Source organism: Salmo salar, chromosome 23 (assembly GCF_965601325.2).
Source record: "Salmo salar chromosome 23, fSalSal1, whole genome shotgun sequence".
In the NCBI taxonomy this organism is placed as follows: Eukaryota; Metazoa; Chordata; class Actinopteri; order Salmoniformes; family Salmonidae; genus Salmo; species Salmo salar.
Genome location: NC_138313.1, coordinates 47,898,111 through 47,921,893, shown reverse-complemented (window position 1 = coordinate 47,921,893; position 23,783 = coordinate 47,898,111). Strand labels below are relative to the sequence as shown.

Genomic DNA, 23,783 nt, shown 5'->3' with positions numbered 1-23,783 from the left:
TCCATAAAGAGAACAGGAGGAAAAATCCATACCAAGGGGACTTTACTCATTTTATTAATGTCCAAAGGCCGCGCACCATACCTTAGCTAACCCTTATGGGCTGTAGACTGTAACTCGTTACACTAATACCGTAGTTAAATTAACCCTTTATGACTGTAAAAGGGTAGCACGGCAAATGTTTGGTTTAGTTCATTTCTATGCACTAGATAATGATGACTCGGGTTACATTTATTGAACGGAGTGGATTGATGGATCTCTAAAAAAAAAACACGTATGTAACTAAAGTGAAGAATTAAGTGTTAAACTTCAACTGGAGAAAACATAAACGGTGCTGTCCTATCTTCTTCTTGTGTCAGCGTGAGGGCGTCCAAGAGCGTCCTGATTGGATGGAATAGGCAAGCCTTTGGCAGTCCTGAAGGCCAATCAGATTGATAGGGACGGACTTTTTTTTTACAATTCGGAAAGGCTGTTGTGAACCAATTACAGACATGCCAGCGGTCTAGTGAAACAACCCCATTGGACGAGAGACTCGAATGATCGGCATGGAATTGTTTAGGGAAATTGTGGGTGGGTGAATGACCGGGTGAAGAAAAGTTAGTTATGTAACGAAATATACAGTTAGGAGCCTACTGATGATTTGATTGGATAGATGATGAGACTGGTGATCAGAAAGAAGTAAATGTATTTTTATGAATAAGAGACGGAGCGAGGAGAGGATTGCACATCTGGATATGTTGGTGAGTGCAGCTATTCTATTCATTCTATATACACATCATCATTGTATAATTGCGTTATATTGTTGATAACAGTATAGCCTGATTTAATGTTATGTCATGTAGCCTGGGGATTTCTGTAAGGGTTGACACGACAACGGACTATTAGATTTTATCATGCGTGTCATTATAGAGACATTCAAATGAAACACTCATAAAGGTTTGCACTGTGTGTCATATAAAACTCGGGGAACATATGCGGAACGGAAGAGGAGTCCATGCCTAAACAATGGCGCATCTCCGTATTCTTTATTATTTATTGATGAGAACATTTCAATGCTCTTTGTCTCTATTCTAATATAATGTTACAAATAAACATCGTGGTAAATTGCATCGATGCTCAACATTAGATTAGAATAGGAACTCCATACAGAATGCTACAGGTATTCGTTATTAGATATTTTCAACAACATATTTAATGGTTTCGATGTTGTTAGAATAGAAACTCCACAGAATTACAGAACCCAGACTGGCTAACATTCTTGCGCCTCTACAGGTATTCTTCATTCGATATTTTCAGCAAATTAATTGAACAACATATTTTGTTGTACAACGCTGTCTGGAAAACATCTCCCTTCCCTCAGTCAAAAGAATCGCAGGTTAGCGTTTTTCATCATGAATGTTGTTCTGGAGGCAGCTCTGCAGAATGGTCACTAGTTTGCACAGTCACAGTCATACAATTAGATTTTAAACCCAACCCTAATCTTAAATTAAGACCAAAAATCAAATTTTGTTTTCATGAATTTATTAAATATAGGTGATTTTCACTTACTTTGAAGCTGGCCCATGAGCGGAAATTGTTCAGTTCTGCCTCCAGGACAAGACTCATCCCAGTAAACATCAAGCTGCAGAAGAGTCACACCATTTCACCATGTAGGTGTGACTTGGCTCAGACAGCATCATCTGATTCTGATTCCATTCCCTGACTTCCTCTCTGTACGTTGCATTTGACTGGTCCTCAGTGTGCTTCAGTTGGACAGACTGGACAGAGCGTAGCTGACACAGCGACGGTGTGAGTGGAGCAGAGAGAACCGAGGATGGGGGGCGGAGGCCAGCAGACGGAGTCAAGCGAGCCGGCCAAGGGTGACGGGCTTGAGCCCGATGGAGGGCAAGGTGGCAGTGCAGTCTACACCTGGGAAGAGGTCCAGAGGCACTCCCACAGAAGCGACCAGTGGTTGGTCATCGACAGGAAGGTCTATAATATTACCCAGTGGGCAAAGAGACACCCGGGTGGCATCAGGGTCATCAGTCACTTTGCTGGAGAAGATGCCACGGTCAGTAGTGGAAGTTGTTGGTGAAATGTTCTCAAGCTTTTCCAGGAAGACTTTTTGAAAATGTTCTAATGTTGTAGGTATGACATATTACACTAGTTGTTAGTGGATTGTACATTACTGGATCCTAATTTCATGATAATCTCTTAACTAATCTCACAGTTAATTAGTATTTATTTGTACTTTAAAAAAAATATTTGTTAAATTAACTGAGAGACAAATAAAGGACATTTGTATGTATTTCTAGATTAATTAGTCTATATCTCTGATTTGTAGGAAGCATTTTCCGCATTCCATCTTGATGCTAATTTTGTCAGGAAGTTTCTGAAGCCGTTGCTGATTGGAGAGCTGGCACCGACAGAGCCCAGCCAGGACCATGGGAAAAATGTGAGGAGGCCCATCTTTCTCTCTCCCTCTACATAACATACATCGTTGTAGGCTACATAATGAAACATAGAATGTGAAGCCTAGAGCGTCTCTCCCTCTGACATAGCCCCACGCCCACTCTAACATACTGTAGGTTTAGGTAGGGACCCAGGGACCAATGTGAGGCCTGTCTTTCTCTGGCTGATAGGGAATTCCATGCTTCTCAGACAGAATGCTGTGCAGAATGTTACTTTCTATAATGTGTCAGAGTGTGGTAAGAGCAGGTATGATGTGGATGGAGATATTTCAAGACAAGATTGACCTCCTAGAGAAGTAGTGTGTAATCTTCAGTCATCTACTATAACTAGGGCACATTATACCAGCCTGTCTATGTGCCCAGATGCCCCTATAACTAGGGCACATTATACCAGCCTGTCTATGTGCCCAGATGCCCCTATAACTAGGGCACATTATACCAGCCTGTCTATGTGCCCAGATGCTCCTATAACTAGGGCACATTATACCAGCCTGTCTATGTGCCCAGATGCCCCTATAACTAGGGCACATTATACCAGCCTGTCTATGTGCCCAGATGCCCCTATAACTAGGGCACATTATACCAGCCTGTCTATGTGCCCAGACGCCCCTATAACTAGGGCACATTATACCAGCCTGTCTATGTGCCCAGATGCCCCTATAACTAGGGCACATTATACCAGCCTATCTATGTGCCCAGATGCCCCTATAACTAGGGCACATTATACCAGCCTGTCTATGTGCCCAGATGCCCCTATAACTAGGGCACATTATACCAGCCTGTCTATGTGCCCAGATGCCCCTATAACTAGGGCACATTATACCAGCCTGTCTATGTGCCCAGATGCCCCTATAACTAGGGCACATTATACCAGCCTGTCTATGTGCCCAGATGCTCCTATAACTAGGGCACATTATACCAGCCTGTCTATGTGCCCAGATGCCCCTATAACTAGGGCACATTATACCAGCCTGTCTATGTGCCCAGATGCCCCTATAACTAGGGCACATTATACCAGCCTGTCTATGTGCCCAGACGCCCCTATAACTAGGGCACATTATACCAGCCTGTCTATGTGCCCAGATGCCCCTATAACTAGGGCACATTATACCAGCCTGTCTATGTGCCCAGATGCCCCTATAACTAGGGCACATTATACCAGCCTGTCTATGTGCCCAGATGCCCCTATAACTAGGGCACATTATACCAGCCTGTCTATGTGCCCAGACGCCCCTATAACTAGGGCACATTATACCAGCCTGTCTATGTGCCCAGATGCCCCTATAACTAGGGCACATTATACCAGCCTGTCTATGTGCCCAGATGCCCCGCTGCCCGCTGTCTGTTTATCTATTCAGGAGTCTTACATCTTATCCTGGTACTCTTCAGCTTTCTGTTACTTCTATTTCCTTACCCTTCTTCTTCCTCTTCTTCTTCTTCTTCTTGAGCTGGTCTGCTCCACACAACTGTTTCAACTCCTGCTGAGCACCTGTACAGTGCCAAAATCCTGGAAGATTGTCAACCATTGTACCAGTGCCTAAGAAGTCAGGGGCCAAATCACCAAATGACTTTCGACCTGTGGCCCTCACGCCCCTTTTGGCCAAATACATGGAAAGGGTTGTCAGTAAGCACCTTACCCTGTCCATATCAGATCAACTGGACCTGTTACAGTTTGCCTATAAGGCACAGAGAGGGATTGAGGATTCTACCCTGACCTGGGTGAACATGGTGGCTTCAACATGCTAAATCATATCATCACAGAGGAGGACTGAGGATGCTACCCTGACCTTGGTGAACATGGTGGCTATTCCCCTTCAACATGCTAAATCATATCTTCACAGAGGAGGACTGAGGATGCTACCCTGACCTGGGTGAACATGGTGGCTATTCCCCTTCAACATGCTAAATCATATCATCACAGAGAGAGGACTGAGGATGCTACCCTGACCTTGGTGAACATGGTGGCTATTCACCTTCAACATGCAAAATCATATCATCACAGAGGAGGACTGAGGATTCTACCCTGACCTTGGTGAACATGGTGGATAGTCACCTTCAACATGCTAAATCATATCATCACAGAGGAGGACTGAGGATTCTACCCTGACCTTGGTGAACATGGTGGCTAGTCACCTTCAACATGCTAAATCATATCATCACAGAGGAGGACTGAGGATGCTACCCTGACCTTGGTGAACATGGTGGATAGTCACCTTCAATATGCAAAATAATATCCCGTTTCATTTATTGATTTTAGTTCAGCTTTTAATACACACTGCTGAAACGACTACTGGACCTGAACGTCAACGGAAGCCTGGCAGGTTGGATCAAGGACTTTTTTAACTGACAGCCCACGGAGGTTCCACATGAATGGGGCCCTCTCTGATGAACTGACCCTGAACACAGGGGCACCCCAGGGGTGTGTCCTCTATCTGATGAACTGACCCTGAACACAGGGGCACCCCAGGGGTGTGACCTCTCTCTGATGAACTGACCCTGAACACAGGGGCACCCCAGGGGTGTGTCCTCTCTCTGATGAACTGACCCTGAACACAGGGGCACCCCAGGGGTGTGTCCTCTCTCTGATGAACTGACCCTGAACACAGGGGCACCCCAGGGGTGTGTCCTCTATCTGATGAACTGACCCTGAACACAGGGACACCCCAGGGGTGTGTCCTCTATCTGATGAACTGACCCTGAACACAGGGGCACCCCAGGGGGGTGTCCTCTCTCTGATGAACTGACCCTGAACACAGGGACACCCCAGGGGGGTGTCCTCTCTCTGATGAACTGACCCTGAACACAGGGGCACCCCAGGGGTGTGTCCTCTATCTGATGAACTGACCCTGAACACAGGGGCACCCCAGGGGTGTGTCCTCTATCTGATGAACTGACCCTGAACACAGGGGCACCCCAGGGGTGTGTCCTCTATCTGATGAACTGACCCTGAACACAGGGGCACCCCAGGGGTGTGTCCTCTATCTGATGAACTGACCCTGAACACAGGGGCACCCCAGGGGGGTGTCCTCTCTCTGATGAACTGACCCTGAACACAGGGGCACCCCAGGGGTGTGTCCTCTATCTGATGACCTGACCCTGAACACAGGGGCACCCCAGGGGGGTGTCCTCTCTCTGATGAACTGACCCTGAACACAGGGGCACCCCAGGGGTGTGTCCTCTCTCTGATGAACTGACCCTGAACACAGGGGCACCCCAGGGGTGTGTCCTCTATCTGATGAACTGACCCTGAACACAGGGGCACCCCAGGGGTGTGTCCTCTATCTGATGAACTGACCCTGAACACAGGGGCACCCCAGGGGTGTGTCCTCTATCTGATGAACTGACCCTGAACACAGGGGCACCCCAGGGGTGTGTCCTCTATCTGATGAACTGACCCTGAACACAGGGGCACCCCAGGGGTGTGTCCTCTCTCTGATGAACTGACCCTGAACACAGGGGCACCCCAGGGGTGTGTCCTCTCTCTGATGAACTGACCCTGAACACAGGGGCACCCCAGGGGGGTGTCCTCTCTCTGATGAACTGACCCTGAACACAGGGGCACCCCAGGGGTGTGTCCTCTCTCTGATGAACTGACCCTTAACACAGGGGCACCCCAGGGGTGTGTCCTCTATCTGATGAACTGACCCTGAACACAGGGACACCCCAGGGGTGTGTCCTCTATCTGATGAACTGACCCTGAACACAGGGGCACCCCAGGGGTGTGTCCTCTATCTGATGAACTGACCCTGAACACAGGGGCACCCCAGGGGTGTGTCCTCTATCTGATGAACTGACCCTGAACACAGGGGCACCCCAGGGGTGTGTCCTCTATCTGATGAACTGACCCTGAACACAGGGGCACCCCAGGGGTGTGTCCTCTATCTGATGAACTGACCCTGAACACAGGGGCACCCCAGGGGTGTGTCCTCTATCTGATGAACTGACCCTGAACACAGGGACACCCCAGGGGTGTGTCCTCTCTCTGATGAACTGACCCTGAACACAGGGGCACCCCAGGGGTGTGTCCTCTCTCTGATGAACTGACCCTGAACACAGGGACACCCCAGGGGTGTGTCCTCTATCTGATGAACTGACCCTGAACACAGGGGCACCCCAGGGGTGTGTCCTCTCTCTGATGAACTGACCCTGAACACAGGGGCACCCCAGGGGTGTGTCCTCTCTCTGATGAACTGACCCTGAACACAGGGGCACCCCAGGGGGGTGTCCTCTCTCTGATGAACTGACCCTGAACACAGGGGCACCCCAGGGGTGTGTCCTCTCTCTGATGAACTGACCCTGAACACAGGGGCACCCCAGGGGTGTGTCCTCTATCTGATGAACTGACCCTGAACACAGGGGCACCCCAGGGGTGTGTCCTCTATCTGATGAACTGACCCTGAACACAGGGACACCCCAGGGGTGTGTCCTCTCTCTGATGAACTGACCCTGAACACAGGGGCACCCCAGGGGTGTGTCCTCTCTCTGATGAACTGACCCTGAACACAGGGACACCCCAGGGGTGTGTCCTCTATCTGATGAACTGACCCTGAACACAGGGGCACCCCAGGGGTGTGTCCTCTCTCTGATGAACTGACCCTGAACACAGGGGCACCCCAGGGGTGTGTCCTCTCTCTGATGAACTGACCCTGAACACAGGGGCACCCCAGGGGTGTGTCCTCTATCTGATGAACTGACCCTGAACACAGGGACACCCCAGGGGTGTGTCCTCTCTCTGATGAACTGACCCTGAACACAGGGGCACCCCAGGGGTGTGTCCTCTCTCTGATGAACTGACCCTGAACACAGGGACACCCCAGGGGTGTGTCCTCTCTCTGATGAACTGACCCTGAACACAGGGGCACCCCAGGGGTGTGTCCTCTCTCTGATGAACTGACCCTGAACACAGGGACACCCCAGGGGTGTGTCCTCTCTCTGATGAACTGACCCTGAACACAGGGGCACCCCAGGGGTGTGTCCTCTCTCTGATGAACTGACCCTGAACACAGGGACACCCCAGGGGGGTGTCCTCTCTCTGATGAACTGACCCTGAACACAGGGACACCCCAGGGGGGTGTCTTTTCACCATTGTTGTTGTTGTTCTCTATCTACACTAATGAGATGAAGATCCGAGGAAACAATGTGAGCTTTTTTTTATGTACGCGGATGACATGGCTCTGGTAGGAATCTTTTTTTTTTTAAAGATGCTTCGTCAGATGGGGACAGCTATTTTAAAACAAACCAACCACCTTCAAGAATGATGTCCGGCAAACTCCCTCCACATCAATGTGGAAAAGACAAAAGAGCTGATCATCAATGGCAACAACTTACCAATGTCCCAACCACTGTCTCTGAACGACCAACCAGTGGAGGTGGTTGAGTGTTTTAAACACCTAGGGACACACATTGACGACAAGCTGAGTTTTTTTTACAGAGAAAGCAGACTGTATTTTTTTTAAAGAAAGCCAACGCCTGTTTTTAATCAGGAAATTAAAGGAGTTTGGAGTCAACCAGGATTTTCTGGAGAGGGTGTACAGCAGTTTGGTGGAGAGCATCCTCACGTTCAATATGACAGTCTGGTAATCTGAGCTGGTGGAGAGCATCCTCACGTGGTCGTTGTGAGTGAATGTATTAATGTCCTCTATGTTGTTAGTGTATGCAACATGATGGACTGACTGGTTTAGATGTGTATGATGTAAGAATGTACAGTTGAAGTCAGAAGTTTACATACACTTAGGTTGGAGTCATTAAAACTCGTTTTTCAACCACTCCACAAATTTCTTGTTAACAAACTATAGTTTTGGCAAGTCGGTTAGGACATCTACTTTGTGCATGACACAAGTAATTTTTCCAACAATTGTTTACAGACAGATTATTTCACAATAATTCACTGGACCACAATTCCAGTGGGTCAGAAGTTTACATACACTAAGTTGACTGTGCCTTTAAACAGCTTGGAAAATTCTTCAAAATGATGTCATGGCTTTAGAAGCTTCTGATAGGCTAATTGATATCATTCGAGTCAATTAGAGGTATACCTGTGGATGTATTTCAAGGCCTACCTTCAAACTCAGTGCCTCTTTCCTTGACATCATGGGAAAATCAAAAGAAATCAGCCAAGACCTCAGAAAGAAATTGTAGACCTCCACAAGTCTGGTTCATCCTTGGGAGCAATTTCCAAACGCCTGAAGGTACCACGTTCATCTGTACGAACAATAGTACGCAATTATAAACACCATGGGACCACACAGCCATCATACCGCTCAGGAAGGAGACTCGTTCTGTCTCCTAGAGATGAATGTACTTTGGTGCAAAAAGTGCAAATCAATCCCAGAACAACAGCAAAGGACCATGTGAAGATGCTGGAGGAAACAGGAACAAAAGTATCTATATCCACAGTAAAACGAGTCCTATATCGACTTAACCTGAATGGCCGCTCAGCAAGGAAGAAGCCACTGCTCCAAAACCGCCATAAAAAAGCCAGACTATGGTTTACAACTGCACATGGGGACAAAGATCATAATTTTTGGGGAAATGGCCCCTGGTCTGATGAAACAAAAATATTACTATTTGGCCATAATGACCATCAGTATGTTTGGAGGAAAAAGGGGGAGGCTTGCAAGCCAAAGAATACCATCCCAACCGTGAAGCATGGGGGTGGCAGCATCATGTTGTGGGGGTGCTTTGCTGCAGGAGGGACTGGTGCACTTCACAAAATAGATGGATCATGAGGTAGGAAAATTACGTGGATATATTGAAGCAACATCTCAAGACATCAGTCAGGAAGTTAAAGCTAAGTCGCAAATGGGTCTTCCAAAGGGACAATGACCCCAAGCATACTTACAAAGTTGTGGCAAAATGGCTTAAGGACAACAAAGTCAAGGTATTGGAGTGGCCATCACAAGCCCCTGACCTCAATCCTATAGAAAATATGTGGGCAGAACTGAAAAACTGTGTGCGAGCAAGGAGGCCTACAAACCTGACTCAGTTACACCAGCTCTGTCAGGAGGAATGGGCCAAAATTCACCCAACTTATTTTGGGATGGTTTTGGAAGGCTACCTGAAATGTTTGACCCAAGTTAAAGAATTTAAAGACAATGCTACCAAATACTAATTGAGTGTATGTAAACTTCTGACCCACTGAGAATGTGATGAAAGAAATAAAAGCTGAAATAAATCATTCTCTCTACTATTATTCTGATATTTCACATTCTTAAAAAAAGTGGTGATCCTAACTGACCTAAGACACAGCATTTGTACTAGAATTAAATGTCAGGAATTGTGAAAACTGAGTTTAAATGTAGTTGGCTAAGGTGTATGTAAACTTCCCACTTCAACTGTATGTGTATGTGATTATTTTAATGAAGGTGATGCCAAAGAAAAATGTCCATCCTGGATGAATAATGAAGTTTTATTCTATTCTTCTTGTTCTCTACAGGTTTCTCTTCTCAATTTACACTGTCCTTATCCCTCTCCTGTCCTCTTCCTCTCCTCCTCTCCACTCCCTCAATTCTCATCTCTCTACCATCAGCCGCTTTCCTCCTGGTTCATCTACTTTGCTCTATCACAGTTGGTCTTTCTGCAATTCCTTGCATCCTATCATCTCGCCTCCTCAAATCAAGGACAGTTTAATTGAGAAAGACTTACTTCATACGTCTTAATTGATTATTGATCACCTCTAACCCATACAGGCAGCTCTGGTGCAGGACTTCCAGGCCTTGCGTGACCATGTGGAGAGGGAGGGTCTCCTCCGTGCCCGCCTCCTGTTCTTCAGCCTCTACCTGGGCCACATCCTGCTACTAGAGGCCCTGGCTTTGGGCCTGCTCTGGGTCTGGGGGACCAGCTGGAGCCTCACACTGCTCTGTTCCCTCATGCTGGCCACGTCTCAGGTACCATTACCATATTATTAGGGAGTACAAGAAGATAGTTGACAGGCAGATTCAAAGGTTAGGCATAGGGATCTAAGGTTAGGGTTAAGGTTAGGTTCAGGAATGAGGTTATAATCAGAGGAATAGGTTAAGATTAAGATTAGGGTAACGGTTTAAGTTAGGGTTAGGTTTAGGATAAAGGTTCGAATTAGAGGATTAGGTTAGGGTTAGGATTAAGGTTAGGGTTAAGTTTAGGATTAAGGTTAGAATTAGATGAATAGGTTAAGATTAAGGGTAAGGGTTTAGGTTGAATTTTTACATGTCATTTTTATTTACCTTTATTTAATTAGGCAGGTCAGTTAAGAACAAATTATTATTTACAATGACGGTCTACCAACAGGCAAAAAATCTCCTGCGGGGACCGGGGCTGGGATTTAAAAAAATAAATAATAATAATTTAAAAAAAATATAGGACAAAACACACATCACGACAAGGGAGACAACACTGCATAAAGAGAGACCTAAGACAACAACATAGCATGGCAGCAACACATGACAACACAGCATGGTAGCAACACAACATGGCAGGAGCACAATATGGTAGTACCACAAAATATGGTGCAAACATTATTGGGCACAGACAACAGCACAAAGGGCAAGAAGGTAGAGACAACAATACATCACGCGAAGCAGACACAACTGTCAGTAAGAGTGTCCATGATTTAGTCTTTGAATGAAGAGATTGAGATAAAACTGTCCAGTTTGAGTGTTTTTTTGCAGCTCGTTCCAGTCGCTAACTGAAAAGACAAGCGACCCATAAATGTGTGTGCTTTGGGGACCTTTAACAGAATGTGACTGGCAGAACGGGTGTTGTTTGTGGAGGATGAGTGCTGCAGTAGGTATCTCAGATAGGGGGGAGTGAGGTCTAAGAGGGTTTTATAAATAAGGATCAACCAGTAGGTCTTGCGACGGGTATACAGAGATGACCAGTTTACAGAGGAGTATAGAGTGCAGTGATGTGTCCTATAAGGAGCATTGGTTGAAAATCTGATGGCTGAATGGTAAAGAACATTTAGCCACTCGAGAGCACCCTTACCTGCCCATCTATAAATTATGTCTCCGTAATCTAGCATGGGTAGGATGGTCATCTGAATCAGGGTTAGTAAGTACTTGTATGAGCTGACTACCTCAAGCTCAAAACCCTCAGAGGTAGTAATCATACCTGTAGGGAGAGGGGCATTCTTCTTACCAAACCACATGACAGAGAAAGCCTGTTGGACACTAATAAAGCTTTGTTGTAGAGCATTTAACACAAAATCCGGGGAGGGGCCAGCTCAGTATTAGACTGTATCATCTGCATATAAATGGATAAGATAGCTTCCTACTGCCTGAGCTATGTTATTGATGTAAATTGAGAAGAGAATGGGGCCTAGGATTGAGCCTTGGGGTACTCCCTTGGTGACAGGCAGTGGCTGAGACAGCAGATGTTCTGACATTATACACTGCACTCTTTGAGAGAGGTAGTTAGCAAACTAGGCCAAAGACCCATCAGAGACACTAATACTCCTTAGCCGGCCCACAAGAATGGAATGGTCTACCGTATCAAAAGCTTTGGCCATGTCAATAAAAATAGCAGCACAACATTGCTTAGAATCAAGGGCAATAGTGACATCATTGAGGACCTTCAAGGTTGCAGTGACACATCCATAACTTGAGCAGAAACCAGATTGCATACCAGAGAGAATACTATAGACATCAAGAAAGCCAGTCAGTTGATTATTGAGAAGTTTTTCCAACACTTTTGATAAACAGGGCAAAATAGAAATAGGCCTATCAGCTTGATCAGCTTGATCTCCCCCTTTCAATAAAGGACGGACCATGGCTGCTTTCCAAGCAATGGGAACCTTCCCAGAGAGGAGAGACTGGTTAAAAATGGTCAGAGATATGCTTGGCGATGATAGGGGCAGCAACCTTAAAGAAGAAAGGGTCTAAACCATCTGACTCAATTTTTTGGGGGGGTCAAGTTTCAGGAACTCCCTTAGCAACTCGGACTCAGTGACCGCCTGCAGGGAGAAACTTTGTAGCGGGGCAGGGGTAAAAGAGGGAGAAGAGAGATAAGGTTACCAAACCACCTTTCAGACACCGTTCAAAATCTGCCTTTCTTTTTCCCTCTCAGGCCCAGGCTGGCTGGCTGCAGCATGACTACGGCCACCTGTCAGTCTGCAAGAAATCCAGCTGGAACCACAAACTGCACAAGTTTGTCATTGGACACCTAAAGGTAGGCTACTGGACAATGGTTGGACATTTGACATTACTGTTTCTATAGGCTGATCTTCTGCTAATCTTTGGATAAGTTAACCGGACACAGTTTAAACCCAGTCCTGGACTGAAAACCATTCTCAATGGATGATCTCCTTTGAAATTACATTTTACTCCAGGACTATGTTAAATCTTTGTTCAGGAAACTGTCCCTTTCACTTTCCCACATTCACCAGTGTTACATTTCCAAGTTGACTGCTATACATTAGCCTTATTTCGTGTAGTGTCCAACAGTTGTAAGTTACAGTAAGTGTAATTGTGTGTACCATTAATAAGTAACATTAGCTGTGTGTTTCCAGGGTGCCTCTGCTAACTGGTGGAACCATCGTCACTTCCAGCACCACGCTAAACCCAACGTGTTTCGTAAAGATCCTGATATCAACTCACTGCATGTCTTCGTCCTGGGAGACACACAGCCTGTAGAGGTAGTTATCAATATATTATATTTGTGAACCCTGCCCCAACTGGACCCACAACCGTAGTGCTTTATGACCCATCTGACTCCATGTCATATTTGAATAATAATCTAAATATCCATGTAATAGTTCATTAGATTAATGTAATATTCATGAAATAACCATGTAATGATATCCATGTAACAGTTTGGCTCAGTAGTGTTAAAACAGTATTAGTGTTTCTGTGTAAGATCCATCTGACTCCTTGTCTCTGTCTATTGCAGTATGGTATAAAGAAGTTGAAGTACATGCCCTACCATCACCAACACCAGTACTTCTTCCTCAGTAAGTTTCTGAACACGTTTCATGGATTTCTGTATATAAATCACATCAACTTCAATTGAACACATACAAGTAAAAGACAGACCACTGATGTATGTATGTAATACCAATATTTTCCTTCTGTCTCTCAGTTGGACCTCCACTAATCGTTCCAGTGTTTTTCAACATCCAGATATTCCGGACCATGTTTTCACAACGGGACTGGGTGGTGAGATATCATACCAATTAAATGTAAACTTAATCCTCTTCATTCATATCTGGAACATAAGGCTTCCACGAGAGAGTAATGATATATATTTTTTATTTATTTCACCTTTATTTAACCAGGTAGGCCAGTTGAGAACAAGTTCTCATTTACAACTGCGACCTGCCCAAGATAAAGCAAAGCAGTGTGACACAAACAACAACACAGAGTTACACATGGAATAAACAAACATACAGTCAATAATACAGTAGAAAAATTCTATATACAGTGTGTGCAAATGAGGTAGGATAAGGGAGGTAAGGCAATAAATAGGCCATAGTGGTGAAATAATTACAATATTGCAATTAAACACTGGAGTGATAGATGTGCAGAAGATGAATGTGCAAGTAGAGATACTGCGGTGCAAAGGAGCAAAATAAATAAAATAAATAACAGTATGGGGGATGAGGTAGTTGGTTGGGCTATTTACAGATGGGCTATGTATAGGTGCAGTGATCTGTGAGCTGCTCTGATAGCTGGTGCTTAAAGCTAGTGAGGGAGATATGAGTCTCCAGCTTCAGCGATTTTTGCAGTTTTTTCCAGTCATTGGCAGCAGAGAACTGGAAGGAAAGGAAGCCAAAGGAGGAATTGGCTTTGGGGGTGACTAGTGAGATATACCTGCTGGAGCGTGTGCTATGGGTGGGTGCTGCTATGGTGACCAGTGAGCTGAGATAAGGCGGGACTTTACCTAGCAAAGACTTATCGATGACCTGGAGCCAGTGGGTTTGGCGACAAATATGAAGCGAGGGCCAGCCAACGAGAGCATACAGGTCGCAGTGGTGGGTAGTATATGGGGCTTTGGTGACAAAACGGATGGCACTGTGATAGACTGCATCCAATTTGCTGAGTAGAGTGTTGGAGGCTATTTTGTAAATGACATCGCCGAAGTCAAGGATCGGTAGAATCGTAAGTTTTACGAGGGTATGTTTGGCAGCATGAGTGAAGGATACTTTGTTGTGAAATAAGAAGCCGATTCTAGATATAATTTTGGATAGGAGATGCTTAATGTGAGTCTGGAAGGAGAGTTTACAGTCTAACCAGACACCTAAGTATTTGTAGTTGTCTACATGTTCTAAGTCAGAACCATCCAGTGTAGTGATGCTGAACGGGCAGGCAGGTGTGGGAAGTGAACGGTTGAAGAGCATGCATTTACTTGCATTTAAGAGCAGTTGGAGGCAACGGAAGGAGAGTTGTATGGCATTGAAGCTCGTCTGGAGGTCAGTTAATACAGTGTCCAAAGAAGGGCCAGAAGTTGTAACGATCGTCGTCGGGTGATGAGGAAGCGGACCAAAACGCAGCTGGGAGCGAACACATGTTTATTCTTTACACTGAAATAAACACGTACACAAAACCAAGACAAGGCCGATACGTTAACTGCTCAAACACAAAGAGGCAACACCCCACAAACAGCGTGGGGGAAAAAGGAACTTAAATGTGATCCCAATCAGAGACAACTAGCGACAGCTGTCTCTGATTGGGAATCGACAGAACCCAACATAGAAATAACCCACATAGAGCTAACACAAGGCTATAACGCAAACATAGAAAACAAACCAAGGAAAAATACCCAACATGACACACCTTGACCAAAATACCCGAGTTCACCTGGTCAGGGCGTGACAGTACCCCCCCCAACGGTGCGTACTCCCGGCGCACCAAACTTAAGTCTATTAGGGGGGGACCCGGGTGGGCGCCTCACCCTCGGTGGAGGCTCTGGCCCCGGGCGTGTTCTTTCCCCCGCCTCCACCTTAGCCCTACCCCTCTGGCCCGGACTGGACCACTGTGGAGCGGCATGCTCAGGCTCCGGAGCGGAGCCGTCGACCGGAACAGGATTGGGCACCGGTGGACCGGACACGGGCCGTGCCGGACTGGGAACATGCACAACTGGCTTGGTGCGGGGAGCAGGAACGGGCCGGGCCGGACTGGGGACACGCACCACTGACTTGGTGCTGGGAGCAGGGACGGGCCGGACAGGACTGTGGACACGCACCGTGGGCTTGGTGCGGGGAACAGGAACGGGCCGGACAGGACTGTGGACATGCACCGTGGGCTTGGTGCGGGGAGCAGGGACGGGCCGGACAGGACTGTGGACACGCACCGTGGGCTTGGTGCGGGGAACAGGAACGGGCCGGACAGGACTGTGGACATGCACCGTGGGCTTGGTGCGGGGAACAGGAACGGGCCGGACAGGACTGGGGACACGCACCGTGGGCTTGGTGTGGGGAACAGGAACGGGCCGGACAGGACTGTGGACACGCACCATGGGCTTGGTGCGGGGAACAGGGATGGGCCGGACAGGACTGGGGACACGCACCACTGACCTGGTGCGGGGAGCAGGGACGGGCCGGGCAGGACTGTGGACACGCACCGTGGGCTTGGTGCGGGGAACAGGAATGGGCCGGACAGGACTGTGGACATGCACCGTGGGCTTGGTGCGGGGAGCAGGGACGGGCCAGACAGGACTGTGAACACGCACTGGTGAACTGAAGCGTGGAGCCGGTTTAGCCACTCGTCCTGGCTGGATGCCCATCCTAGCACGGCATGTGCTGGGCATGTCCACCGGACGCACCGGGCTGTGCGGGCGCACTGGCGACACAGCGCGCAACTCCGCATCCCATGGCTCCTCCCTCAGATCTTCCCTCAGCAGGTCCTCAATCAACCGCCTCATCTCCGTCTCCTCCTCCGCCGTCATACCCCACGAGAGCAGTGGTCTGGGCTCTTCCTCTGCCCTTCCGGACCACCCCATTAGCCCCCCCCCAAAAAATTATTGGGGGTGTCTTCCGGGCCTCCTCGACCGCCGCCTGCGACTCCGTCCACCGGCTGGCATTACCTCCTCGACCTGGGAATCCTTTCGCCAGGGTCCTTTCCCCGACATGATCTCCTCCCAGGTCCAGAACTCCTTCCCCTCGCGAGCCCATCTCTCGCGCTCCTTATCCTCCCGCTGCTTGGTCCAGGTTTGGTGGGGTGTTCTGTAACGATCATCGTCGGGTGATGAGGAAGCGGACCAAAACGCAGCTGGGTGCGAACACATGTTTATTCTTTACACTGAAATAAACACGTACACAAAACCAAGACAAGGCCGATACGTTAACTGCTCAAACACAAAGAGGCAACACCCCACAAACAGCGTGGGGGAAAAAGGAACTTAAATGTGATCCCAATCAGAGACAACTAGCGACAGCTGTCTCTGATTGGGAATCGATAGAACCCAACATAGAAATAACCCAGATAGAGCTAACACAAGGCTATAACACAAACATAGAAAACAAACCAAGGAAAAATACCCAACATGACACACCTTGACCAAAATACCCGAGTTCACCTGGTCAGGGCGTGACAGAAGTATACAGAATGGTGTCGTCTGTGTTGAGGTGGATCAGAGAATCACCAGCAGCAAGAGCGACATCATTGATTTATACAGAGAAAATAGTCAGCCCGAGAATTGAACCCTGTGGCACCCCCATAGAGACTGCCAGAGGTACGGACAACAGGCCCTCTGTTTTGACACACTGAACTCTGTCTGAGAAGTAGTTGGTGAACAAGGCGAGGCAGTCGTTTGAGAAACCAAGGCTGTTGAGTCTGCCGATAAGAATGTGGTGATTGACAGAGTCGAAAGCCTTGGCCAGGTCGATGAATACGGCTGCACAGAACTGTCTCTTATCGATGGCGGTTATGATATCGTTTAAGACCTTGAGTATGGCTGAAGTGCACCCATGACCAGCTCTGAAACCAGATTGCATAGCGGAGAAGGTACGGTGGGATTCGAAATGTTCTGTGATCTGTTTGTTAACCTGTTGGAACCCCTAGCCAACAGCCAATGGCATCGCACGGCGCGAAATACAAAACCAACTAAAATACCACAATTAAATTTTCTCAAACAATCAACTATTTTACACCATTTTAAAGATAAGACTCTCGTTAATCTAACCACATTGTCCGATTTCCAAAAGTCTTTACAGCGAAAGCAAAACATTAGATTATGTCAGGAGAGTACATAGCCAAAAATAGTCACACAGCCATTTTCAAAGCAAGCATATATGTCACAAAAACCAAAACCACAGCTAAATGCAGCACTAACCTTTGATGATCTTCATCAGATGACACTCCTAGGACATTATGTTATACAATACATGCATGTTTTGTTCAATCAAGTTCATATTTATATCAAAAACCAGCTTTTTACATTAGCATGTGATGTTCAGAACTAGCATACCCACCGAAAACTTCCGGGGAATTTACTAAATTACTCATGATAAACGTTGACAAAATACATACCAATTATTTTAAGAATTATACATTTACATTTGAGTAATTTAGCAGACGCTCTTATCCAGAGCGACTTACAGTAGTGAATGCATACATTTCATACAATTTCATACATTTCATATATTTTTTTTCTGTGCTGGATAGATTATAGATACAGAACTCCTTTATGCAATCGCTATGTCCGATTTTAAAATAGCTTTTCGGCGAAAGCACATTTTGCAATATTCTGAGTACATAGCTCGGCCATCAAGGCTAGCTATTCAGACCCGCCAACATCGGGGCAGCCTAAACTCAGAATTACTATTAGAAAAATTGGATTACCTTTGCTGTTCTTCGTCAGAATGCACTCCCAGGACTTCTACTTCAACAACAAATGTTGTTTTGTTTCCAAATAATCCATAGTTATATCCAAATACCTCCGTTTTGTTCGTGCGTTCAGGTCACTATCCGAAGGGTAACGCGCGAGCGCATTTCGTGACAAAAAAATTCAAAATATTCCATTACCGTACTTGGAAGCATGTCAAACGCTGTTTAAAATCAATTTTTATGCTATTTTTCTTGTAAAATAGCGATAATATTCCAACCGGGCAACGTTGTATTCATTCAAAGAGAGAAAGAAAAAAATGGCGAGTTCTCGTGACTGCGCATCTCCAGTTTCACTGTCCCCAGGCAGACCACTTACAAACTCTGCTCCTATACTTTGCCCAGAGACATCAGACACCCCATTCCACTTTCTGGCGGCTTTGGAGAGCCAGTGGAAGCCTTAGAAAGTGTCACGTAACAGCACAGATGCTGTAATTTCAATAGAGATGCAACAGAAGGACAACAAATTGTCAGACAGGGCACTTCCTGCATGGAATCTTCTCAGGTTTTTGCCTGCCATATGAGTTATGTTATACTCACAGATACCATTCAAACAGTTTTAGAAACTTTAGAGTGTTTTCTATCCAAATCTACTAATTATATGCATATTCTAGTTTCTGGGCAGGAGTAGTAACCAGATAAAGTCGGGTACGTTTTTTATCCGGCCGTGAAAATACTGCCCCCTATCCCAAAGAAGTTAACTTGGCTTTCGTAGACCTTAGAAAGGCAGGGCAGGATAGATATGATTATGCTGACACCTGGGGGCACTAAATCCTTGTTCATTGCTCACTAAAGCTAGCGAGCATAATATTGCACCACCAACAACACACTGACTGTACCATCAGACATGACTAAATCAAATCAAATTTTATCAAATACACATGGTTAGCAGATGTTAATGTGAGTGTAGCGAAATGCTTCTGCTTCTAGTTCCGACCGTGCAGTAATATCAGACGTTTCTTGTAGTTGGCCACCAGGTTTGCACACATCTCAGGAGGGATTTTGTCCCACTCCTCTTTGCAGATCTTCTCCAAGTCATTAAGGTTTCGAGGCTGATGTTTGGCAACTCGAACCTTCAGCTCCCTCCACAGATTTTCTATCGGATTAAGGTCTGGAGACTGGCTAGGCCATTCCAGGACCTTAATGTGCTTCTTCTTGAGCCAATCCTTTGTTGCCTTGGCCGTGTGTTTTGGGTCATTGTCATGCTGGAATACGCATCCACGACCCATTTTCAATGCCCTGGCTGAGGGAAGGAGGTTCTCACCTAAGATTTGACGGTACATGGCCCCGTCCATCGTCCCTTTGATGCAGTGAAGTTGTCCTGTCCCCTTAGCAGAAAAACACCCCCAAAGCATAATGTTTCCACCTCCATGTTTGACGGTGGGGATGGTGTTCTTGGGGTCATAGGCAGCATTCCTCCTCCTCCAAACACGGCGAGTTGAGTTGATGCCAAAGAGCTCCATTTTGGTCTCATCTGACCACAGCACTTTCACCCAATTGTCCTCTGAATCATTCAGATGTTCATTGGCAAACTTCAGACGGGCATGTATATGTGCTTTCTTGAGCAGGGGGACCTTGCGGGTGCTGCAGGATTTCTGTCCTTCACGGCATAGTGTGTTACCAATTGTTTTTGTTGGTGACTATGGTCCCAGCTGCCTTGAGATCATTGACAAGATCCTCCCGTGTAGTTCTGAGCTGATTCCTCACCGTTCTCATGATCATTGCAATTCCACGAGGTGAGATCTTGCATGGAGCCCCAGGCTGAGGGAGATTGACAGTTCTTTTGTGTTTCTTCCATTTGCGAATAATCGCACCAACTGTTGTCACCTTCTCACCAAGCTGCTTGGCGATGGTCTTGTAGTCTTGTTGCCCATTCCAGCCTTGTGTAGGTCTACAATCTTGTCCCATACATCCTTGGAGAGCTCTTTGGTCTTGGCCATGGTGGAGAGTTTGGAATCTGATTGATTGCTTCTGTGGACAGGTGTCTTTTATACAGGTAACAAACTGAGATTAGGAGCACTCCCTTTAAGAGTGTGTTCCTAATCTCAGCTCGTTACCTGTATAAAAGACACCTGGGAGCCAGAAATCTTTAAATCTTTCAATTTATAACATTTTTGACATGCGTTTTTCTGGATTATTTTGTTATTATTCTGTCTCTCACTGTTCAAATAAACCTACCATTAAAATTATAGACTGATCATTTCTTTGTCAGTGGGCAAACGTACAAAATCAGCAGGGGATCAAAAAAAAAAATTCCCTCACTGTATGTAAACATTATATAAAGTGGCATTGTTTAAAGTGACTAGTGATACATTTATTACATCAATTTTTAATTATTAAAGTGGTCAGAGATTTGAGTCCGTATGTTGGCAGCAGCCACTCAATGTTAGTGTACCATCAGAAATGACCAACTTCCTAATCAACATAATTGTTGCTTTGGTAGGAACCCCAGGTGTGATAATTGTTGCTTTGGTAGGAACCCCAGGGTAGGAACCCCAGGTGTGATAATTGTTGCTTTGGTAGGAACCCCAGGTGTGATGATTGTTGCTTTGGTAGGAACCCCAGATGTGATAATTGTTGCTTTGGTAGGAACCCCAGGTGTGATAATTGTTGCTTTGGTAGGAACCCCAGATGTGATAATTGTTGCTTTGATAATGTCTGGCCGTAATATCAATCTTTGTCTCCTGTGAAGGATCTGGCGTGGTCGATGAGTTTCTACCTTCGCTTCTTCTGCTGTTACTATCCCTTCTTTGGTTTCTTTGGCTCAGTAGCATTGATCAGCTTCGTCAGGTAAAGTATGAACTGAGAGGGAGCTCAAAGATTAACTCATTCATTCACTGTATTCAAACTATCTACAGTATTAGAAAACAGCACAATGCTGTGCTTAATGTAATAATGTAACATAATATTGTGGCTGAATAATTGTATTGTGAATGTTGTACTGTATATAGGTTTTTGGAAAGCCACTGGTTTGTATGGGTGACCCAGATGAATCACCTTCCTATGGAGATGGATCATGAGAGACACCAGGACTGGCTCACCATGCAGGTAACATGTCATCATTATGAGACAACTGGGTCCATATACACAGTGTCTTGGAGTAGGAGAGCTGATCTAGGATCAGGTTCCCCCTGTCCTTACATTCCTATTCATTATCATCTTAAAAGGCTAAACTGATCTGAGAACAGCAGTCCTGAATACAGGCCCAGGAGTGTTTTCTGGGGCTGTGCCATCCGTAGTTCTCCAGCAGAGGGAGCTATAACGTGTCTCTTTCTGTGGTCTTAGTTGAGCGCTACTTGCAACATTGAACAGTCAACCTTCAACGACTGGTTCAGTGGACACCTCAACTTTCAGATTGAACACCAGTAAGTGGAACAAATATCCCACCTTACTGTTGTCTGTCAACAGGATATACTGTATTTATATGGTCATTTATCAGGTCACTGACATACTAAAGTTATAGTTTAAGCAGTATTCAGCTTCATTTGATCTTAAATATAACTTAACAGTTGTTTGTGCTAATTACTCTACCTCGTAATAGTGTTTAGATATAATATCGATACAATCCTACTCAGAAACTGAGGTTTCTCTGAAAAACTCTGATAACGTCTGCTCTCTCTGTCTCTCCCTCCCTCTCTCTCCTTCCTCCTCCCCCACCCCCCTCTCTCTCTCTCTCTGCCTCTTTCTCTAATCTCTCTCTCCCTCTGTCACCTTCCCCCTGCCCCCCACTCTCTCTCTCTGCCTCTCTTTCTCTGTCTCCCCCTCTGTCTCCCAGTCTGTTTCCTACCATGCCCCGTCATAACTACCACCTGGTGGCTCCTCTGGTGCGTACTTTGTGTGAGAAACATGGAGTTCCCTATCAGGTCAAGACTTTGCAGAAAGGCATGACTGATGTTGTCAGGTAAAGTGTTTTAAATGAATATTTGAAGTGCTATCCTCTGGGAATAGATTGTACATCATAAGGTGATACCTGCTGCTCTCAGTTTCCTGTGATTTACCTGGTTTGTTATCCACCTCTGTTCCTCTCCAGGTCACTGAAGAAGTCAGGGGATCTGTGGCTGGATGCATATCTCCATAAATAAATCCCTTCCTGACTCTGGATGGGATTTTAAATCCATCGCAGATTAACAACCTGCGAACAGAGAAGACATTTCCTAGATGTTTTTGATGATAATGATCGCTGCAAACATTATTGTGATATAATTGTTTTAATCCTTGGCAGCAGTGAATGGGGATCCATAGCATAAATAGAGGGTTTATATAGTAGGGCGAGGCGTTTAAAAAAAACTAAAAACTGTTTTTATTGACCTATATTTCCAGCATTATCCACTGGGTTTGATGCAGGCAGAAAATCCTAGGAAATGTTCTGTAATTGATACAAGTCTCAGTCATTCCAGTCTGGTTGTCCGTTCGTTTTTGGTGGAGGGATCGCAGCATTCGAATCTTAATTTCACAAAGCCTATAATTTAGCAGGGAATACTATTTGTAGATGAGTGATTTTACACCTCGTTTTTCTCAAGCTGATCGCCTCCAACAGACAATTCCTGATCACAGGAAGTTATATAAATGGGGAAATTAGGACACGTAAAGGAGAAAGACTATGAATCCAAGCAGAAAATAGAAGTGTACAATAAAAATCTCTATCGCTTGAAATTCCCCGCCGGGATGCTCATTGCAGACTACAATATATTCTGCAAAACCTGCAATTTAGCGTTACATTTTCAATGGAGAGACAGGATAGACAGCCATCTGAAATAATTATGCCCTCTCAGAAGAATGCTTCGACCTTGAAACGTTGTGGAGGACATAGTGAAACAGTCTCGTCCGTACATAACAAGACAACATCAATCAACAACAATATTTCACAACGTAATCGTTGTCTGTTAATAACATATGGGTATGATAGGCATTTTTCTATCAGAAAATGTAGAGGGTGAAATATAGACTATTTTCAGAATACTAATGGCTCGCCTATTTTCATTCACTATAGAAATAACCCAATTTATCCATCTCTGTTTTTAACGTCTTCACCCAGCTCTCATACACAATGTGTGTCAGTGGATTTGTCCGTTACTATGCTTTCCGTTGTGTTTTTACCGGACTGCGGCTCCGTTCTTTACGTGTGTTAATGAATAAACGCAATTTGGGATTGTCAACTTTTTAGAGAGGGATGTTGGAGCTTGCAAAAGCCATATCCTCATAATTTATTCTATAGCAAATTAAAAATGCCTTACTTTGTTCTTTAATGTGTTACATTTTCTTAGATCAAAATACATATTATTCCCATTGTAATGTTAATACCTGGCAATGAATAAGTAAAATATTATTTCGATAATGTCCTTATAATACGCTAATACTGCTGATGAGAATAATTGTTGGCAACTATTTCATTTGAAGTCCATCCACATGGTTGGGAATTGATTTTGGACTAATTGGATAATTATGTTAGATGATCATGGTGTGAGAAGGTTCTATATCGGACACTTAAGGTCGGTTTATCGAAATGCGGGGAAGGAAAACAACAACCGAAACGCCTGGCCCT

The 23,783-nt window shown here is 45.6% G+C and overlaps 1 protein-coding gene across 3 annotated transcripts; it reads left to right on the top strand.

Moving 5' to 3' along the window:
• The first annotated feature begins 539 nt into the window (after positions 1-539).
• Positions 540-23,487, top strand: fadsd5 (delta-5 fatty acyl desaturase). Of its 3 annotated transcripts, NM_001123542.2 has the most exon segments (14): positions 720-737; positions 1,270-1,372; positions 1,736-2,047; positions 2,321-2,431; positions 10,136-10,333; positions 12,489-12,590; positions 12,931-13,056; positions 13,311-13,371; positions 13,500-13,576; positions 20,934-21,031; positions 21,193-21,289; positions 21,527-21,606; positions 22,017-22,142; positions 22,272-23,397. In NM_001123542.2, coding segments are annotated over 12 exon segments (1,365 nt in total). In that variant the 5' UTR covers positions 720-737; positions 1,270-1,372; positions 1,736-1,810; the 3' UTR covers positions 22,324-23,397.
• Positions 23,488-23,783: the final 296 nt, after the last annotated feature.